Genomic DNA, 15,705 nt, shown 5'->3' with positions numbered 1-15,705 from the left:
GTAGAAGACCTGAGGAGCTTGTACTGTAAAGCCACTGTGGTCAGGATTTCTGGAGGTGGGCTGAAGTCAGAAGGATTCCAACTGTACGATATCCAGGGCACCAATTCAGATTCCCACTGATTTGCAGAGTTGGTAATAGGATTAGAGAGTCTCAAGTGTTTCTCTATGATTGTCAGAGGGCAGTGAATTATAAAACAACATACTTTTATTTTTTTAATAAACAATGGTGTAAGGTCTCTATTTTTTTTTTTTCTAAAAAACCCTTGTGCAATCTCCCAGTTTCCTGTCTACATGCTGATTAGGATAATGTAGGTTGAGTTCTGCATTTGAAATCATAAATGAGGCACACTTTTAGTCTGTTAAAACCACATATGTGTTTAAATTACTTATCTGTTGAGAAAGACCTTGCAAAATATAGTTCTGTTCCTGGTATGTTTTTACAGAGGTAAATCCTAGTGGATGTAGAAAACAGAACTCACTAAAATGCTCTCACAAAATGTTTTGATCAAAATTTGATGAAATACTAATTGTAGATTCCTTGTAGTATCCTACTAGTTAGGAAACTCTTGGAAAAATCCTTTTATCTTGAAGCCATGTAAATCTTTGTGACCAAATTATGTGCTCTTCCTCTTCCATTCTTTATTGCTCTTTGCTCTTTACACATCCACAAGTGTAAAATTTTCTATTTTAAGGCCAAAAAAAGAGCCCCCACAAAAGCACTGAAGATAACATCCCATATAGGAGGGTGCTTTTATAGAGACATTTCAATGTGAGGCATAAATGGAGAGATTGTGTGAAGCTGATGATTTGTTTCTCCTTAATTGCTTGCAGGATGAAATGGAGAAGGTCACTTCCTGTTGAGCACTTGGATTTTTCATTCTGAGTCTCCCACAAGCTTCCTACTTGATCCTGGACTGCCAATTCCCCAAAAAGACAACCAGTTTCTCCAAAAGGCTTATAGGGAAGCACAATTTTGAGTCTATGAACTTTTTCACAGTCTTGGGTGGTGTACATAAGGGAAATGCACTGTTTTATGAGAAATGTAAACATTATTCAGTCTCATGAAATTTGAGTAATGTGACCAATAGAGTATCTTTTATTATTTTGCTGTTCTTTAATCTCAGAATGCTTCTTAATCTTAAATGATTCATGTACTACATAAACACAGCCAATTCCCATTTTACATTGTTTTGGACTTTATTCTTGAAAGCACTGATCTGTTTTGAAGAGGAATTGCATAATCTAGTAACTTTTTCTACAACATCCCTGATTTATGTAGTCATAACATGGTGAAATTTAGTTTTATTGGGTTTTTAGTTTTACTCCAAAAATCCAAACAGGCAAATAAATGTTGGGTTATATTTCTCTCTGGTTATCACCAGAAACATTCTTTAGTCAAGCTACATTTCATCAAGAATTTTTTTACCTTCACAAATCGGGAGATATAAGGGAGCTGATTAATTGTGACTAAAGATGTGACTTTAGGTCAGTGACAGCGCTCAAGTATAAGCTGAGAGCAAAACTGGCATTTTAGAATAGGCTGCTGCCTAGAAATCAACAACTAAATGTTTCCAGGGGACACCGGAGTGCTGGGAGAACCTGCTTGACATGTGACAGACTGCAGGACATCACCTGTGCGCCGATGCCCGCGGCGCGTAGAGGAAGAACTCGGCTGCGGGAGGAGGAAAAGAGAGGGGTAGGTTGTTACAGCAGCGGGATCATTTGGGCAGTTCGCCAGAGGGGACATCCTACAGCAGGCGCACGGGACGGTTCGCTCCGCGTGCTCTCGGACCGGGGGAAGGCAGGGCGGGGGCGGCCCGGCGCGCCCCGGCCCCTCCCCGCCCGCCCACTGCGGGGAGCGGCGGGCAGGGCCGGGCAGCGCGGGCAGCTGGCATGGGCCCCCGCGGAGCGCGGCGCGGAGCCCGGCGCGCCGCCGGCTGCCTGCTGCTGTGCTGGGCTCTGGCCGCCGCCCGCGCCGCCCCGCGCAGGACACCCTCGTTCGACGGGCACGTCGCGGAGAACCGGCCGGCGGGCACGCGGGTGCGCGGGCTCAGCATCCCCCTGACGCGGCTGGGGCCCGAGCCCTGGTGCGCCAAGGTGCAGGGGCGCCGCTGGCACCTGCAGCTGCTGGGCGAGGGACACTCGCACTTCCAGGTGTCGCTGGACGCGCGCACGGCCCGCGTGTGGCTGCGCACCCGCCGCCCGCTGGACCGCGAGGCGCGGGCGCTGTACTCGCTCCGCCTGGGGCTGTGCTGCAAGCGCTGCGCGCCCCAGGGCGCCGCGCCCGCGGAGCTGGCCGCGCTCACCGTGCGCGTCCTGGACGACAACGACAACGCGCCGCGCTTCGTGGGGCCCGGCTCCGCGCAGCTCCGCGTGGAGGAGACGCTGGCGCTCAAGTCACAAGTGTGGCAGGCGCGGGCCGAGGACGCGGACGCGGGCGCCAACGCGGAGCTGCGCTACTTCGCCCTCCCGCGCAGCGCGCACTTCTTCGTGGTGCCGCGCAGCGGACGCGTGGTGCTGGTGAGCTCCCTGCTCCACCTGCGCGCTCCCATCCCGCTGCGCCTCTACGCGCGGGACCGCGGCCGGCCCGCGCTACTCAGCGAGCCCCTGGAGCTGGAGGTGCTGCCGCAGCCCAAGCGCCTCCCGCCGCCGCCGCCCCGCCGCCGCCGGGCCGCGCTGCCGCCCGCCGCGCCCCTGGCGCTGGCCCTGCCCGAGGACGCCCGGCCGGGCACTCGCCTGGCCACCCTGGCCCCCGCGCGCTTCGCCTCCGCGTGGTTCGAGCTGCTGTCGCCGCCCGCCGAGGAGTCGCCGGTGAGCGTGGAGCGAGAGAGCGGCGAGGTGACGCTGCGCGCGGCCCTGGACAGGGAGGCGGTGGCCACCTGGGAGCTCGTGGTCCGCGTCCAGGAGCGCCGAGGTGGGTGTTAGGCAGTCTTAGACGAAGTAGTGGTCTTGTCCCATCAGGGAGTCCGAGGACAGTTTGTCTCCAGGTGACTGGAGACAAAGCACCTAACGGTGGTCTAGCATCAGGTGTCATATGCAGTGTTGCAGAATGTAGTTTTGGTCCTTTAAATCTGCAAACTTAGTATTAAAACCACTGGAAGTGACAAGAGGCACTATGCAGTTTTGGAAAAGTGGACTGTACAGCTGTGTGAAAATGCTTGGAGCAGTAAGGTGCTCAGCAGAATTTAAGTGCTTCACCGGTTAGAATTCTTAGCTGTTAGTGAGTGGTTGAGGCACAGCGCAGGTGTTTGCTATTAAAATATTCTCCATAGCGCTCATCCTGTAAGTGCCTAATTTGAAGCATGCAGCTGAAGCCATTGAGTGTTGAGTCATTATTAAAGTTGAGTGTGTTTGACTGACAAGCGTGACGTGGGGTTTTGCAGGACTGGTGCCCTTGTGTTTAGGGAGCTGTTCTTTTTAAAAAATATCTCAGGAGTTAATGGACGCCAATAAAATGGCACGTCTGTGCTTAAATTGTCATTTTTCACAAGCTCTTACTCAAGTTAAATACAATTGATTATTTCGTTTGCTGATTACACATATTGCTTTTTAAAATTCTCTTTTCCTTTAAATTTTGATGTTGGTTAATACTTTTCACCTATGAAAATACAGATTAGTTTAAGCATATTTTTAATTTATGAATGGTGGATATCTCTACCCATTCACCATGTCGCTTTTTTAATTTTTATGTTACTTGTGATTGTAACAAGGTTGCAGAGATTGCCCAGAATGAGTATTCCGGAGAAAATCTTACCAGAAGACATGAGTCGGTTGGCCTGATTTCATCTTGGAAAGGTTCAGGGAGGGTTTGGCATGATGGGACTTTAGTGGTTGTGCAAACGAGAACCGCTCAGCAGCGCAGCTGCTCAGGGCGATTTCCCTCAGCCACAGAGCAGCGCAGGCGGGAGAGATGAAAAGCTTCCCACGCTTTTCTCTCCCTTATCTCGCCCGCTTGGTGACTGAGGGGCAGCCCATAGGAGTGAGAGGCAGTTTTTTCCTCGGTGTCTGCGCAATCCCTGAGGATGCCCGCAGGGCTCTAATTAGCGCTGACAGTGTCGGTGACACGGATACTTCCCCCTGTGGAGCAAGGCTACACCAGCAGCTCCTTTCGCTCGGGTCCTGGGGAGCAGCTCTCAGATCCTCCTCTCGTTCTCTCGGGGGTTTTGTCGTGCCTGTCGCTGTCGCGTGTTGGTGTCAGTCACTTGCACTGGCTTTGTACTGTGTTCCAGCCTGAGCTTTGGCTGCAGACCAAGGGCTTGACAGACCAATTTCCAAATTACAGCACTTTGTGTGTCCTACCCCCGCTAGTCAGTCTTGAGCAAGGCTGCCTGCCGAGGGGAATGTCATTGCTCGAGGCAGTGACAGAAGCCATCGGGTCAATCCGAGTGTGCTGCTGGGATGTTCACCACTCTGTCATGTAGCTCAAGTTCCAGCCCTTTGCTGGTGTCAGTTCCCTCTGTCAGGATCAAGAAGATGTTGTTAGAGAAGTGGTAGCTAACCTTGCCCCGGGTCTCACCTTTGTGATCGTTTTTTCCCTTACCTGTCTGAATATAGAAGTCTGAGATTGCCTGGAACAAAGCTTGTCATTCTACCATGCCCGAGATTTCACTTCCAGGGCAATGCTTGCTAATGGAGTTTAAGAAAATCTGAAACAAGTTTTAACTTAATTTCAGGGATTTTTTTTTACCATAATGTAGTTTCACTAAGTAGTTTGGAGCATTTTTCACTAGCCTAATGTATTACTGCTGGTAGTACGTAGTAGTAAGAGAATAAATCTCTAAGAAATATCTAGGACTAAGTTCTGAGTCTGATATAAGGTAGGCAGCAATTAATTGTGGACAGTCCAAACGCCATACATTAGGGAGTGATGATTTTAAATTTCTTGGTTTAAAGGAGACCAAATTCAAAATACATCTTAATGCTATTGTATTCATCAGTTAAAGGTTAATAATGACTTGGTACTTTTAAAACTCTGAAGTTGCAGAATGCTTTCATACTCCTTTTATAGGAGTTAAATACATTTAACATAATACTTTGAAACAGATTTAGAAAGTTCTGTCTCTCTGCTCACTCATAGTCCAAACTGCAGTAATCTGAAAAAAGAAAACCAAAAGGAAGGGATAGGAGAAAGATGCCTAGCATAACTATGTCTTTTACTTAGTCTGACATAGTTGCAGAATATTGCAAAACCTCCAGGAGAAAACAAAATATTTACAGAAGTCAGCTTTCAGGATGAGTTAAAGTGTGGAGATGGCTACACTGAATTTTGTTGTGAATAAAAGTGCAAGTTCTTTCTCCAGTTTATTTACTTTGCTTTTAACATTTGTGGTCACTTATTTTACATTACACATAACCATAAACATTTCAGTTGCTGTAGGTTTCTAGTATTAGAGCTTATGGTATCAGGTGTCTATTTATTTTCAAGTGGTGTAAAGTTGTATTAATTTCTTCAATATTTTTTTTTTCACCTTCCACTCTTCTTGCTGCCTGGTAACTGTGAACTGAAAGGAACCAATAATTAGTTCTGTCATGATGCTCTTCTTCAGCCCAGGCAATGGTGTTCAGGATAAGACAAGATGTTTAAATACTTTAGCATATAAAGTCTACCCTCTTTTCCTTTATCTTTTTAGTGTAGTTTATTGTGATTCATTTGTAATGTGCACTTCATTACTTACAGCAGTAAAAAGTGCTTAAAAGCATTGTGCCAGAAATGATCCTAATGCATCTCTGGACACAATAACTGGGTTTTTTTGGTGTGTGGTTTTTTTTTTTTTTTTTTTTTTTTTTTCCTGATGGACCATTCTCAAATTAGTAGCAAGAAGATGGGTATATGGTAATAAAGCAACATTGAGCAGTTTATTCCTAGGTTGTGACAACCCCCACTCTTTAGCTCATAAATGGGACTGTGTAGATGTTCTTTGCCCAAATTCAATTTTCCTCAAGTGGTATGTAACAGGCTGCATGTTTGTTATTTTTCCCCTTTAGCTAAAAGAGAATTTTGAATATTTTCCTGTTTACTTCCTCTCAATTCTGTCCTGGATAATTAGCACAGCAGTGTGTGCAGGGCTGGGGTTCCAGCAGCAACCAGACCTTTAGCATGTCAATATGCAGATATTTCCCACATGCTGGTGACAAGGAAGGGTTTTCTCTCTGAGTTGCATTTTGTGGAAGGTATGAGTTAATGGAGCTCACTCCACCTGGTCTGGCAAGTACCTACCAGTGTAACACACTCACTCATCACTGCCTGGAGTATTTCTTGGTAGACCACAGCCTTTGTGCTGCTGTATTTTTACCCATGTCAGGGGTAGATTTGAGGGGCTTTTGCAGTATGAAGAGCTTTTCAGCATTCAGGGTAGAGATTTTTGGCAAAGCTGCAGTTGAGCTCTAAGATGTGCACAAATCACTGATTATTATTGTATGAAGAGCTTTTCAGCATTCAGGGTAGAGATTTTTGGCAAAGCTGCAGTTGAGCTCTAAGATAGTGGTAGTAATGTGCACAAATCACTGATTATTATCATTACCAGAGCATTACATGCTGTGGTTGGTTTGTAAGCGAACATATTTTGGTTATCAATGTAATGGTTTTATTTTAATGTAGATGCCCAAAAAAAAATCTTTTTTATCCTTTGAAATAAGAATTTGGTCTGTTTTACTGCTACAATAAAATTAACTGCAGTCTGTAGAGGAAATACTATGTTACTAGTTCTGTTTATTCATTGTGTATCTCTCTGGAGTTTTTTTATACTTTGTATACTTAGTTTTATCATACTTTTTGTTTTCTGGAGTCAGTAATAAGTCACTAGAAAGTAGCAACAGAAAAATCTGGACTTTTTTAATGGAATGGGTTTTGGTTTTGTTTTTTTTTTTTTTTTTTTTTTTTTTTTTTTAATGGAATGGATTCTCCTGTGCCTGTGGAGGAGTTCCAGGGCCTGGACAAGAGAGGACATAGTGCCTTGGTTGGTATTTCAGCTTCAGGTGAGCTTTTACCCAAACTGCACTTGAACACTGCCAGGCTGGGATCATCCACAACCTCCCTGAGACACCTGTTCCAGTCTCTCACTACCATAGTAAAAGATTTCTTCCTAACATCCTAACGTAAATTTCCCCTCTTCCAATTTGTACCCATGACTCCTTTTCTTGTCACTGCAATTCCTGACAAAGGGTGTTCCTCTGGCTTCCCTGCAGGCTCCTTCAGATACTGGAAGGTGAGGTTCTGCCTTGAAACTGGAGAGAAAAACCAATCTTGAGAGCTGAAAGCACTGGAAACTGAAGAATGACCTGGCAATCTTTGTTTTTGTAATTAGCAGACATTTTACCCAAAAGAAAATAAACCAAAACACAAACTTTACAACCTCAAACCAAAGGGAAACAACAGGAAAATTTTATGGATTAGTTTGTGCCATGAAATGCTAAAGAGAATGCCAGAATTTCAGGGCTTTACATGTTTTTTGGCACATGGTCCTTGAGCAGGAATTTCCTCTCATGATCCCATTGATCACTCAGCCCTGGGTTCTACTCTTCAGTTGGCCTTGCCTGGAAGGTCTGATGGTTATGCTCACGATTTTTTGGTGGCATTTGAGGATTTTATGCCATCCAATTTATTGGGACACAATTTACTCTTTGCAAAAGCATAATGCTATTTTAAGTTTTTACTCAGTGAGCAGAAGGTAAAATTACTTAGACTGTCATACACATTAATATTTCAGCATGGGGTAGCATTTAATTTGAGAAGGAGCCATGATTATTCCATTAGTGCTTGGGGGAAGTGCATTAAAGATCCCACCTCTCTAATCCTGCTGTCTCAAGCTCCCTTGACCTTACTTGATCCATGGGCATTAGCTTTGTAATCTCCTGTCGTTCATTTTTTCTCATCAGGGGATTCACTGAGGGTGATGTTTGACATGCCTTCCAACAGTTAACAGCATCTCTTGTATTTTAAATATATTTATCCTGTCTAAATCAACATAGAGAGTGGAGATCCCAATTTTAGTAATATTTTCATCTTGAAGGATTTCATGCTTGGAAGTCAAGGATCATCTGTTTTAATTTTATCTCAGACCTTAGTCCCTTACTAGCTGTATTGATTCTGGGGGGATCATCCCTAAGAATTAAGTAGCTTCTGGGTGATGTTTTGCCTTTTAGATTTCTTATTACTTCTTTCATGAATTACAGCTGTCAACAGTTACACTTCAAGCTGAGCTTAAGTTGAAATCACCATTTATTATCCAGCAGATGGGTTTCATTAAACAGCAGTTTAATGCACTTCATGCACTTAAGTAAAAAAAAAAAAAAAAAAAAAAAAAAAAAAGGTGTTCTCTGTGCATTCAGGACAGTTATGGGTGTTTACAGGCTTGGAATGTACTGATTTGTGGAGAAAGGAATGTCTGAGGAAGCTGTGGAGCACCATCTAGATGTTTGATCAGTCTGAATATTTTGAAATTTTCTGCTTTCTATTCCAAGCAGTCAGATTAAAAATATCTTTCTGAGACTGCTGTGACTTGAACACCAAAGCTGTTTAGATCTTCTGGCTGTTTATCATCTCAAACATTCAGTTTCTACAAAAGAAATGAACTTCCTTTTTTCTCAAAATCTGACTAAATTTCAGCACAAATTTGACAATTTGATAGAACAAATAAATTATAGAACATCCAGGCCAGGCTGGATGGGGCCTAGAGCAGCCTGGTCTAGTGGGAGATGTCCCTGCCCATGGCAGGATTTTGGAATGAGATGAGCTCTAAGGTCCCTTCCAACCCAAATCATTCTAGGATTCCACAATGATCCAAGGATGTACAGCAGGCTCTGTTGGTGAGGCTACTGATTGTACCTCTACCTTTTCTTTTCCTTTTTAAAAAATTTGTTCCTCCTTGCACAGGAAATACTACTGAAAACAAGCTGGATTTTCCCCAAGAAGCTCTAAGGAAAATTTTGTGAGAACTTCCCGTCTTACAGTGGCACAGTAGATGCTTCTGCTTTATCCAAGTCCTCTATTAATGATACTGTTTTTTGGCAATCAGTAGTAATTCATTAAGACACATGTTTTGTTATTTAAGAATGTCTGTTGTGATTATTAATTTGCAGTCATTATTTCACACCTGGGCATGCTTGGTTCCCCTGTCTGCCATCCTCAGAAGATTGATGCCACACTGGAAGTCTCTGGTAACATGGTCATCACCTTAATGTCTTTTAATTGGTTATTTATGCTAATATCCTTTCTGCCATGATCATTGAGCTCCTCTGATGTTTTCTTTACTTTTGTTTTCTGGTTTGCTTTAACTTCTATTTTAAAAGCTGTATGATGGTAAGGAGCAGAGACATGCCAGGCTGTCATTATTCTGTCTGCAAAAAAGATGAGGCATATTAGGAGAGAACATGGGCTGTCCCCAGCTTGAGCCCATCAAAGTTATCTCTTTAGAAGGTTTATGTTTTATGAATGAGCAAACTACTGTACTTAAAAGTAGCCCATCATATACCTCAGGAATTTTCAGAAATGACAGTAGAGAAATGTTTGTGCATAATTGTCCTATTTTTTGAAGGATATACAGTAGGACTGGATACAATAACCAGTAGCTTTTTATCTCATGTTATCGTACGAAAATGGGAAAAGAGATTTCTCCTGATTGCAGCTAGAGGCTTAGGGCATTAAGATTTTTTTTCTGAAAATATATCTTCCCAAACTCTGTATTCAGTAGGTATTTTACATGAAGACATATTACAGAGTGAAGTTTTAAAATAGCGCAGTATGATATTTGCAGAGTCTTCAAAACTTCAAGATCCTCTCCACCAACTCCAAACATTTAACTTGGAGTAACCCAAATAAACACCCCAAGTTTTCAAAAAACATTTGTCTATTTAAGGTAAAAAGTGGGAGCAACCTAAAAAACCCACAAGCTGTAAAGAAAAATACCAGCTTGAATACTTAATTTGCTGATGGATTTAGGGCAGTGTGTAATAGCAATAGTAACCTCAAGGCTTGCAAGACTTTTAACACTCTCATAATCTCCTTTTAAAAAGAAATTGTAATGACCTGAAAATGCCAGGAGCAGCCTAGCTTCTCACCCCTTGTGGTTTATTCATGATAATATAATACCTCTTCCCTCAGAACATTCAAGGAATGTATAATGTTTGTCCACAATTGCAGAGACATGTTCAGTCAACTACATATTCTCTATTGTCAGATTTTTAAAAATCAGAATGTCTGGCATTGTCAGTTTTATCAATTACACTGATGCAGAGAAGCCTACATTTTGCATGAATATAAGGATTTTATTTCCAAGTCTCGTCTTATAGAATTATCCATTGGATTTTTGAGAGAAAAGACAGTCATATAATCCTAATGCAATCAGAAGTCTGAGAATGCGTTGGATTTCACAGATTGACAGCATCTTTTAAAATGACATGGTGAAAAGAGATGAGTTTAGAGGAGCTCTGACCTACAGTATTTGAAACTGCAGTCAGACTGTTTCAGAAGGCATGATTTTCAAGGCTTGGTTTAACCAGAAAAGCCTTCAGAAGTTGCTATTAACTGAATGATTAAGTTTTAAATCCTTTGCCTTCTTCCTGCCACCTTTGGTGTAACTTTATGGGTAGGTGGGAGAATATTTTTTCTAGTTGCTGTCTGACATGACTGGATGTATCAGTTTATAATAGCTCTCTGCAATCCAATGAGTCTTTATAACCAGCTGTAATAGCAGGTTGGAGCAACTGGTTCATGTTACTTTATGTTAAAATCCCTTCCCAGAAAATTGATGGTGAACATCACAGAAGAGATTTTTCAAATAAGCCTGGATTCATTAAAGCTGTAAAAACCTAAAGCAGAAGGGAACCATTATCCCATCAACATACCTGATTGCTTTTTGTAATTTTCAGTATGTTCTTCCGTCTTGACAAGTCTTTAACTTGAACTGTCCCAAGAAGTTAATGATTTTGAGAGGGCTTTCCCTTCCTAAGTTCCTCTGTATATCTTAAATTTGATGTGGGAAGTGTAACCAAGTCTTCATAGTATGTGAGTATTAGAGCTTTTTCCTGTTTTGTTTGGTTGTTGTTGTTATTGCTGTTTAAATGTTTTAGAGACTTTCCCTATTTTTTTACTGACTCATCACCATTTATTTCCATTTTTACTATGATTAAGCTTCCCAGCAAGTTACTTAATTTTTTGTTTGTTTTTATTTTTTTTTTTTCCAGGGGATGAAAATGATGAGTGATGATATATAATATATTTTCTGTGAGCAGAAAGGTGGCCAGCTAGTGTCTTACCTTACCTAATGTGGCTGGATTTCAGAGCAAGGCAGTATAATAAATCCTCCTGTTTATCAGTTTTCAACCACAGATAGGCATGAAAAATAAGCAATTATAGATAGATACCTATGATGAAGTTTCAGCAGTGGATTATGAAGATTGATTTTGGTGATAGGGAATGAATTTCAGTGCTACAGCTTTGTCAGTAATATTAAGTTAAAAGGAAGTAATTCCAACTGGAGGGAATATCAGAGAGAAAAAAAGCAGACTTCAGGATGAGCTGCCCTAAGAAGGATTTTTGATGATACACGAATTGACTCTAATAGGGAATTAAGCAGCTAAAGTAGGAAAAACCTCTGGCCTAGAGTTTATAATTTTAGTTTTAGTTTCCTGTATAAATTGAAAAGAGAGCTATGGAGGGGGCTTAGATTTGATACTGCAAAAGGCAAATAAGTGGTGCTTAAAAATATGTGGGAAAAGCAATCTGCTTACAGAACCTGTCTTCATTAGATTCCATGCTGAAGAAAAATAAGAGGAAAGATACTTTCTGATTAAATAAAAATATGATTTTACCCTTTTGGATAGGAAGTATTATTTTCTCTATGACTTTTAAAAATACTCAATTTTGACATAAGGTATTCCAGTGTTATGTTACTGTCATGTTCATGATCAGCAAGGGCCATTTTGTGTTTTATCTCCTCTTGCTCAGTATCTTTGAGAAAGCAATTTAAATTTTTCTGTTGTGTGAAGCTAGGAAGAAAATCTGTCAAATGCAAAATCCGTGTGTGTGCCAACAATCTAATTAGCAGAACCATTCTTTGAGTAGGATTTCTTTTGAATGGATGACATTGTGTAAGATATCTATGGTGTGCCTGGCTTGAAAGTCAACCATCTAGCATTTAATATTGAGACAGTTGTAATTGCTATTGTGTTACACAAGAGTTTGAAAATTCTTTTTGGGAAAATGAAGCCTGGGTCAGATTCCTGACATAGGGTCTCAGCAGTGGTTGACTTGCACTGCTGGATGTAGTGGCAGGTATCTCCACTGCTTGTCAGGGGCTGGTATGGGGAACAGATAATTTCAGTAGAACCTCTCTGTGTGTTTGTAGGACTTAACCCAAATCCACAGAGGATTATCAGTTTTAAGCTGTTTCTGCTAAGATTTGAGTGGAATTGTAACATATTATTTTCTTCCATAATGTAGCAATATTACTGCACATATAGTACTAATGAACTACTATTAACCAAAATATATGAATGCAGATTTGTGCTCATGTACTGTTACTTTAATATATTGATGTGCACATTAATATATCTGTAAGGTACATATGGGGGATGTTTTGATGGACAGAGGCATTGAGACACCTGAACTATAGCGAGGTGTATATTTCTAAAATTTCTATTCATCCACTGTCTTAAAGCACAAAAAATTTTCATAAGTAAGAGAGAAAATTAATTTAATGTATCTTATTCAAAATGAGTAAAAAAAAAATTGAAAATCTGGTTTAAGGTCTGGTTTAAGGTCTGTTCTGCAGGCAAGCAGCTGTGTCAGTTACAAAACACAAAAGACTGCCTTTTGTATGTGTCGTGGTAATTACAGTCAAGAAAAACTTGGAAGTACGTGCTGTGCTAATTACAACGTGGAGCTATGCTTAAAAAACATCATGTTCACAAACATGTACTTTGAAATGCTTAATCCTGCTAGACATCCACATATTACACAGACATTATTGTTGCTGTCAGTCTCTTCATCACATTGGTTGTCCTCTGGCAAGTCCTTGTCCATCATGCTTCGCTGGGCACCCTGATGTTGTTCCACAAGTTGTCAGGTCACATTTGTAGGTCTCTGCAGAGAACTCCAGTCCTGGTCGGTGTTTCTGCTGTAGTTTTTCCTTTGATATATGGCATGCAGTCAAGGGAAAATTTACTTGCAGTCATTTTCCTCCAGACTGCCTTTATCTGGAAAATCATGATGATTTATTCAGCATTTTGTCTTATGAATCAGATTGTCTGGGGTTGATGGAGGAAGATAATATACCAATAAGATCTGTGGAGTCATATGCAGTGGAAATGGATGCTGGTCAAGAGAGGCACTTAAATGCTGTCTCTTCTATTACCTGCAGTGCAGTTCCTGCTGACTGTCCTGACTGTCCTAACAAAATTCTTAAGGTTATTCACATGTTTCAGAAGTAACCAATATATTGCTGAAAGCTTTGGTCTTGCCAAGATGTCAGAATGACAGTAAGGTCTCCTAAATGCTAAAATACAAGTACCTGGAGGAATGTGCCCAAGTCCTTTGAGTTTTTGAGCAATGAATTTTGATAGAGCATGTTAGGATTAAGCTTAGTCCTTATGCACTTTTGCACAGTTCTCTTACAACTGTTTCTCAATTACAAGTATGTTGTAAGTATCAGCATATTCATTTTCAGTGAATTGGCATTGGTTGAGTGACAAAAGTGGGATTTGTAACCAGATTTCTTCAATACTTCTTCAATAAAAATGAATTATTCCTAAATTGGGACTTACTTTTTGAGAGAGGAATACATAATACATGCATGTTAGGAACTCTAGCAGGACTTGAACCAGACTGAGTTCAGGAGCTGATTAGGAGAATGATTTCCAGACTCCAGAGAGACAAACATCAGTAACCTTTCTACTCCTAGCAGGGTTACCAAGGTAGCATTCAAATCCTCAATAGGTCTTGCTATTATAGGGGCAGATTTTCAGAGGTTCTTAACCCAGCTTCTAATTTAGTGCTGCTACTTTAAGCCCACAGTATGCCCAGGCAAACTAGGCTAATAGTGGGTATTTACAAACTGGGAGCAGCTTCCACCAGAGCTGTTCTTTTGAGAAGAGACAGGCAACTTTGACATTAACCTCTCCCTTTTGCAGCTACTCTGTTTGGACACCTTTTAATTAAAATCTTAGGAGTGTTCAAGCAGTCACTGATTGCATTTGGCACTTCTCATTTAGAGCTCACCCTGGTGTGTGCTGCTGTGGTGTGTTTTAACCTTGGATCAACGTCCAGCACATTCCCTCCTCTGCATTTTCTTCTGGTGTCTTGGACTGGTTGGCCTGGGGCTTTTGGGATGCACATTCTGACATGAGAACACATCTATTTAAAACACATCTGGTACTATTTAGGAGTGAGAAGTAATATACATGCTGCTGTTTTTGACATATTTGGGGTTTTTTAAAGGTTTTTCTGCTTCTTGTGGCTTTTTTTTGTGCTACACACAGGAGAAAGCAAAGCAGCTGCTCTCAGAGTCTGTCTGAATGCTGAAGGGAATTGCACCTGGGTGACTGCAAGGGAAGTGCAACAGCAGAGTGGGCAACTGTGCTCTCACCTCAGTGTCACCTGTTTTGTGGTGAGGCAGCTTGAGTTTGTCTTTGGAACCTTTGGCTTCACAGGCACTGTTTTGAAGAACATCTGTCTGCAGAAGCTGAACTGAGCATCCTTACACTGGGCCTCCCAACACTTCTCTCTGCAGAGGTGCAGTAATACCTGACACACAGCAGGTCTCACAGTCAGGAAGGCTTTGTAAGACTTGGATGTACGTAGTAACTGGGAATTTTGCCTTGAAAATGTCAGAACACATGTTGCATGTATACATGTTCTACAGTGGTGCAAGGCATGTTTAATGGGCAAACCCAATACAGCTTATTTTTCAGGAAACTGATCACTTGTGTAATTGACTGTTTGATAAATTAGATACTGGATTTTGCTGTAGGCACTGTTTTTTCGTATGTGCTACTGTAAAACTGATATTATATTCCCTGAAGCATTAGGTTCTGGGTACAGGGTATAATTAAAAAGAAATTAATTTGGATTTAAAAAGTTACTGTCAATACACTTTTTGTTGCTCTTTAGAGAAACAAAAAAAGGCCACGTACCGACTCACAGGTTTAAAATACAGATGAGTTAGTACAATTTTACAAGGTGAACTCAAGAAAGCCTCAGTGGTTATCCTGGGTGACTGCTGATTTTTTGTGTTAAGAGAATTTTCTGGGTAAAAATAGATGTACTCAAAGGTCATGATGGATTAAGTCTCAGGAATCTAAACTAAGAAACTTCTGTTTGACTTTGCCAGTCACAACACCAAGGAGTTTTCTTTCCAACAGCCCACGAGCTGCTTGTTCACAGATGGCAGATTGTGATGTGCTGTGCTAAACTTGCCACGTGCCAGCAGACAGGAACTCCTGAGTGTGGCAAGCTGAAGCTGCAGGAGGTGATGCTTCTGTGGGAGTGAAGGGAGAATGTCTGTACATGCACACCTCACACAAGGGAACAGATTTTAGTTGGAATGTGGATGTTTTTTGTAGAGGGATGTAATGCTGCAGTAGAGAGGGAAAATGAATACAGCAGTTCAGCCTAAGTGAGCTTCCTGGGAGAACAGGCTTCCTTAGCATTGTCTACAAGATTAGATATTTTGGCAGCACTTTCTACTTCAATATATACTTAAATACTAG

The 15,705-nt window shown here is 41.6% G+C and overlaps 1 protein-coding gene across 1 annotated transcript in view; it reads left to right on the top strand.

The window, feature by feature from the left end:
* Positions 1 to 1,893: 1,893 nt before the first annotated feature.
* Positions 1,894 to 15,705, top strand: part of LOC121347648 (neural-cadherin-like) — a 59,864-nt gene continuing 46,052 nt past the window's right edge. The window contains exon 1 of the mRNA XM_041426460.1: positions 1,894 to 2,914. Coding sequence (XP_041282394.1) covers positions 1,894 to 2,914 — 1,021 coding nt within the window. The remainder of the gene's footprint in view (positions 2,915 to 15,705) is intronic.

The sequence above is a fragment of the Onychostruthus taczanowskii genome, unplaced genomic scaffold, assembly GCF_017590055.1.
Source record: "Onychostruthus taczanowskii isolate IOZ18803 unplaced genomic scaffold, ASM1759005v1 scaffold113, whole genome shotgun sequence".
Taxonomy (NCBI): domain Eukaryota; kingdom Metazoa; phylum Chordata; class Aves; order Passeriformes; family Passeridae; genus Onychostruthus; species Onychostruthus taczanowskii.
The sequence above is the reverse complement of the archived record's forward strand: the minus strand, read 5'-3'. Positions and strand labels throughout refer to the sequence as shown.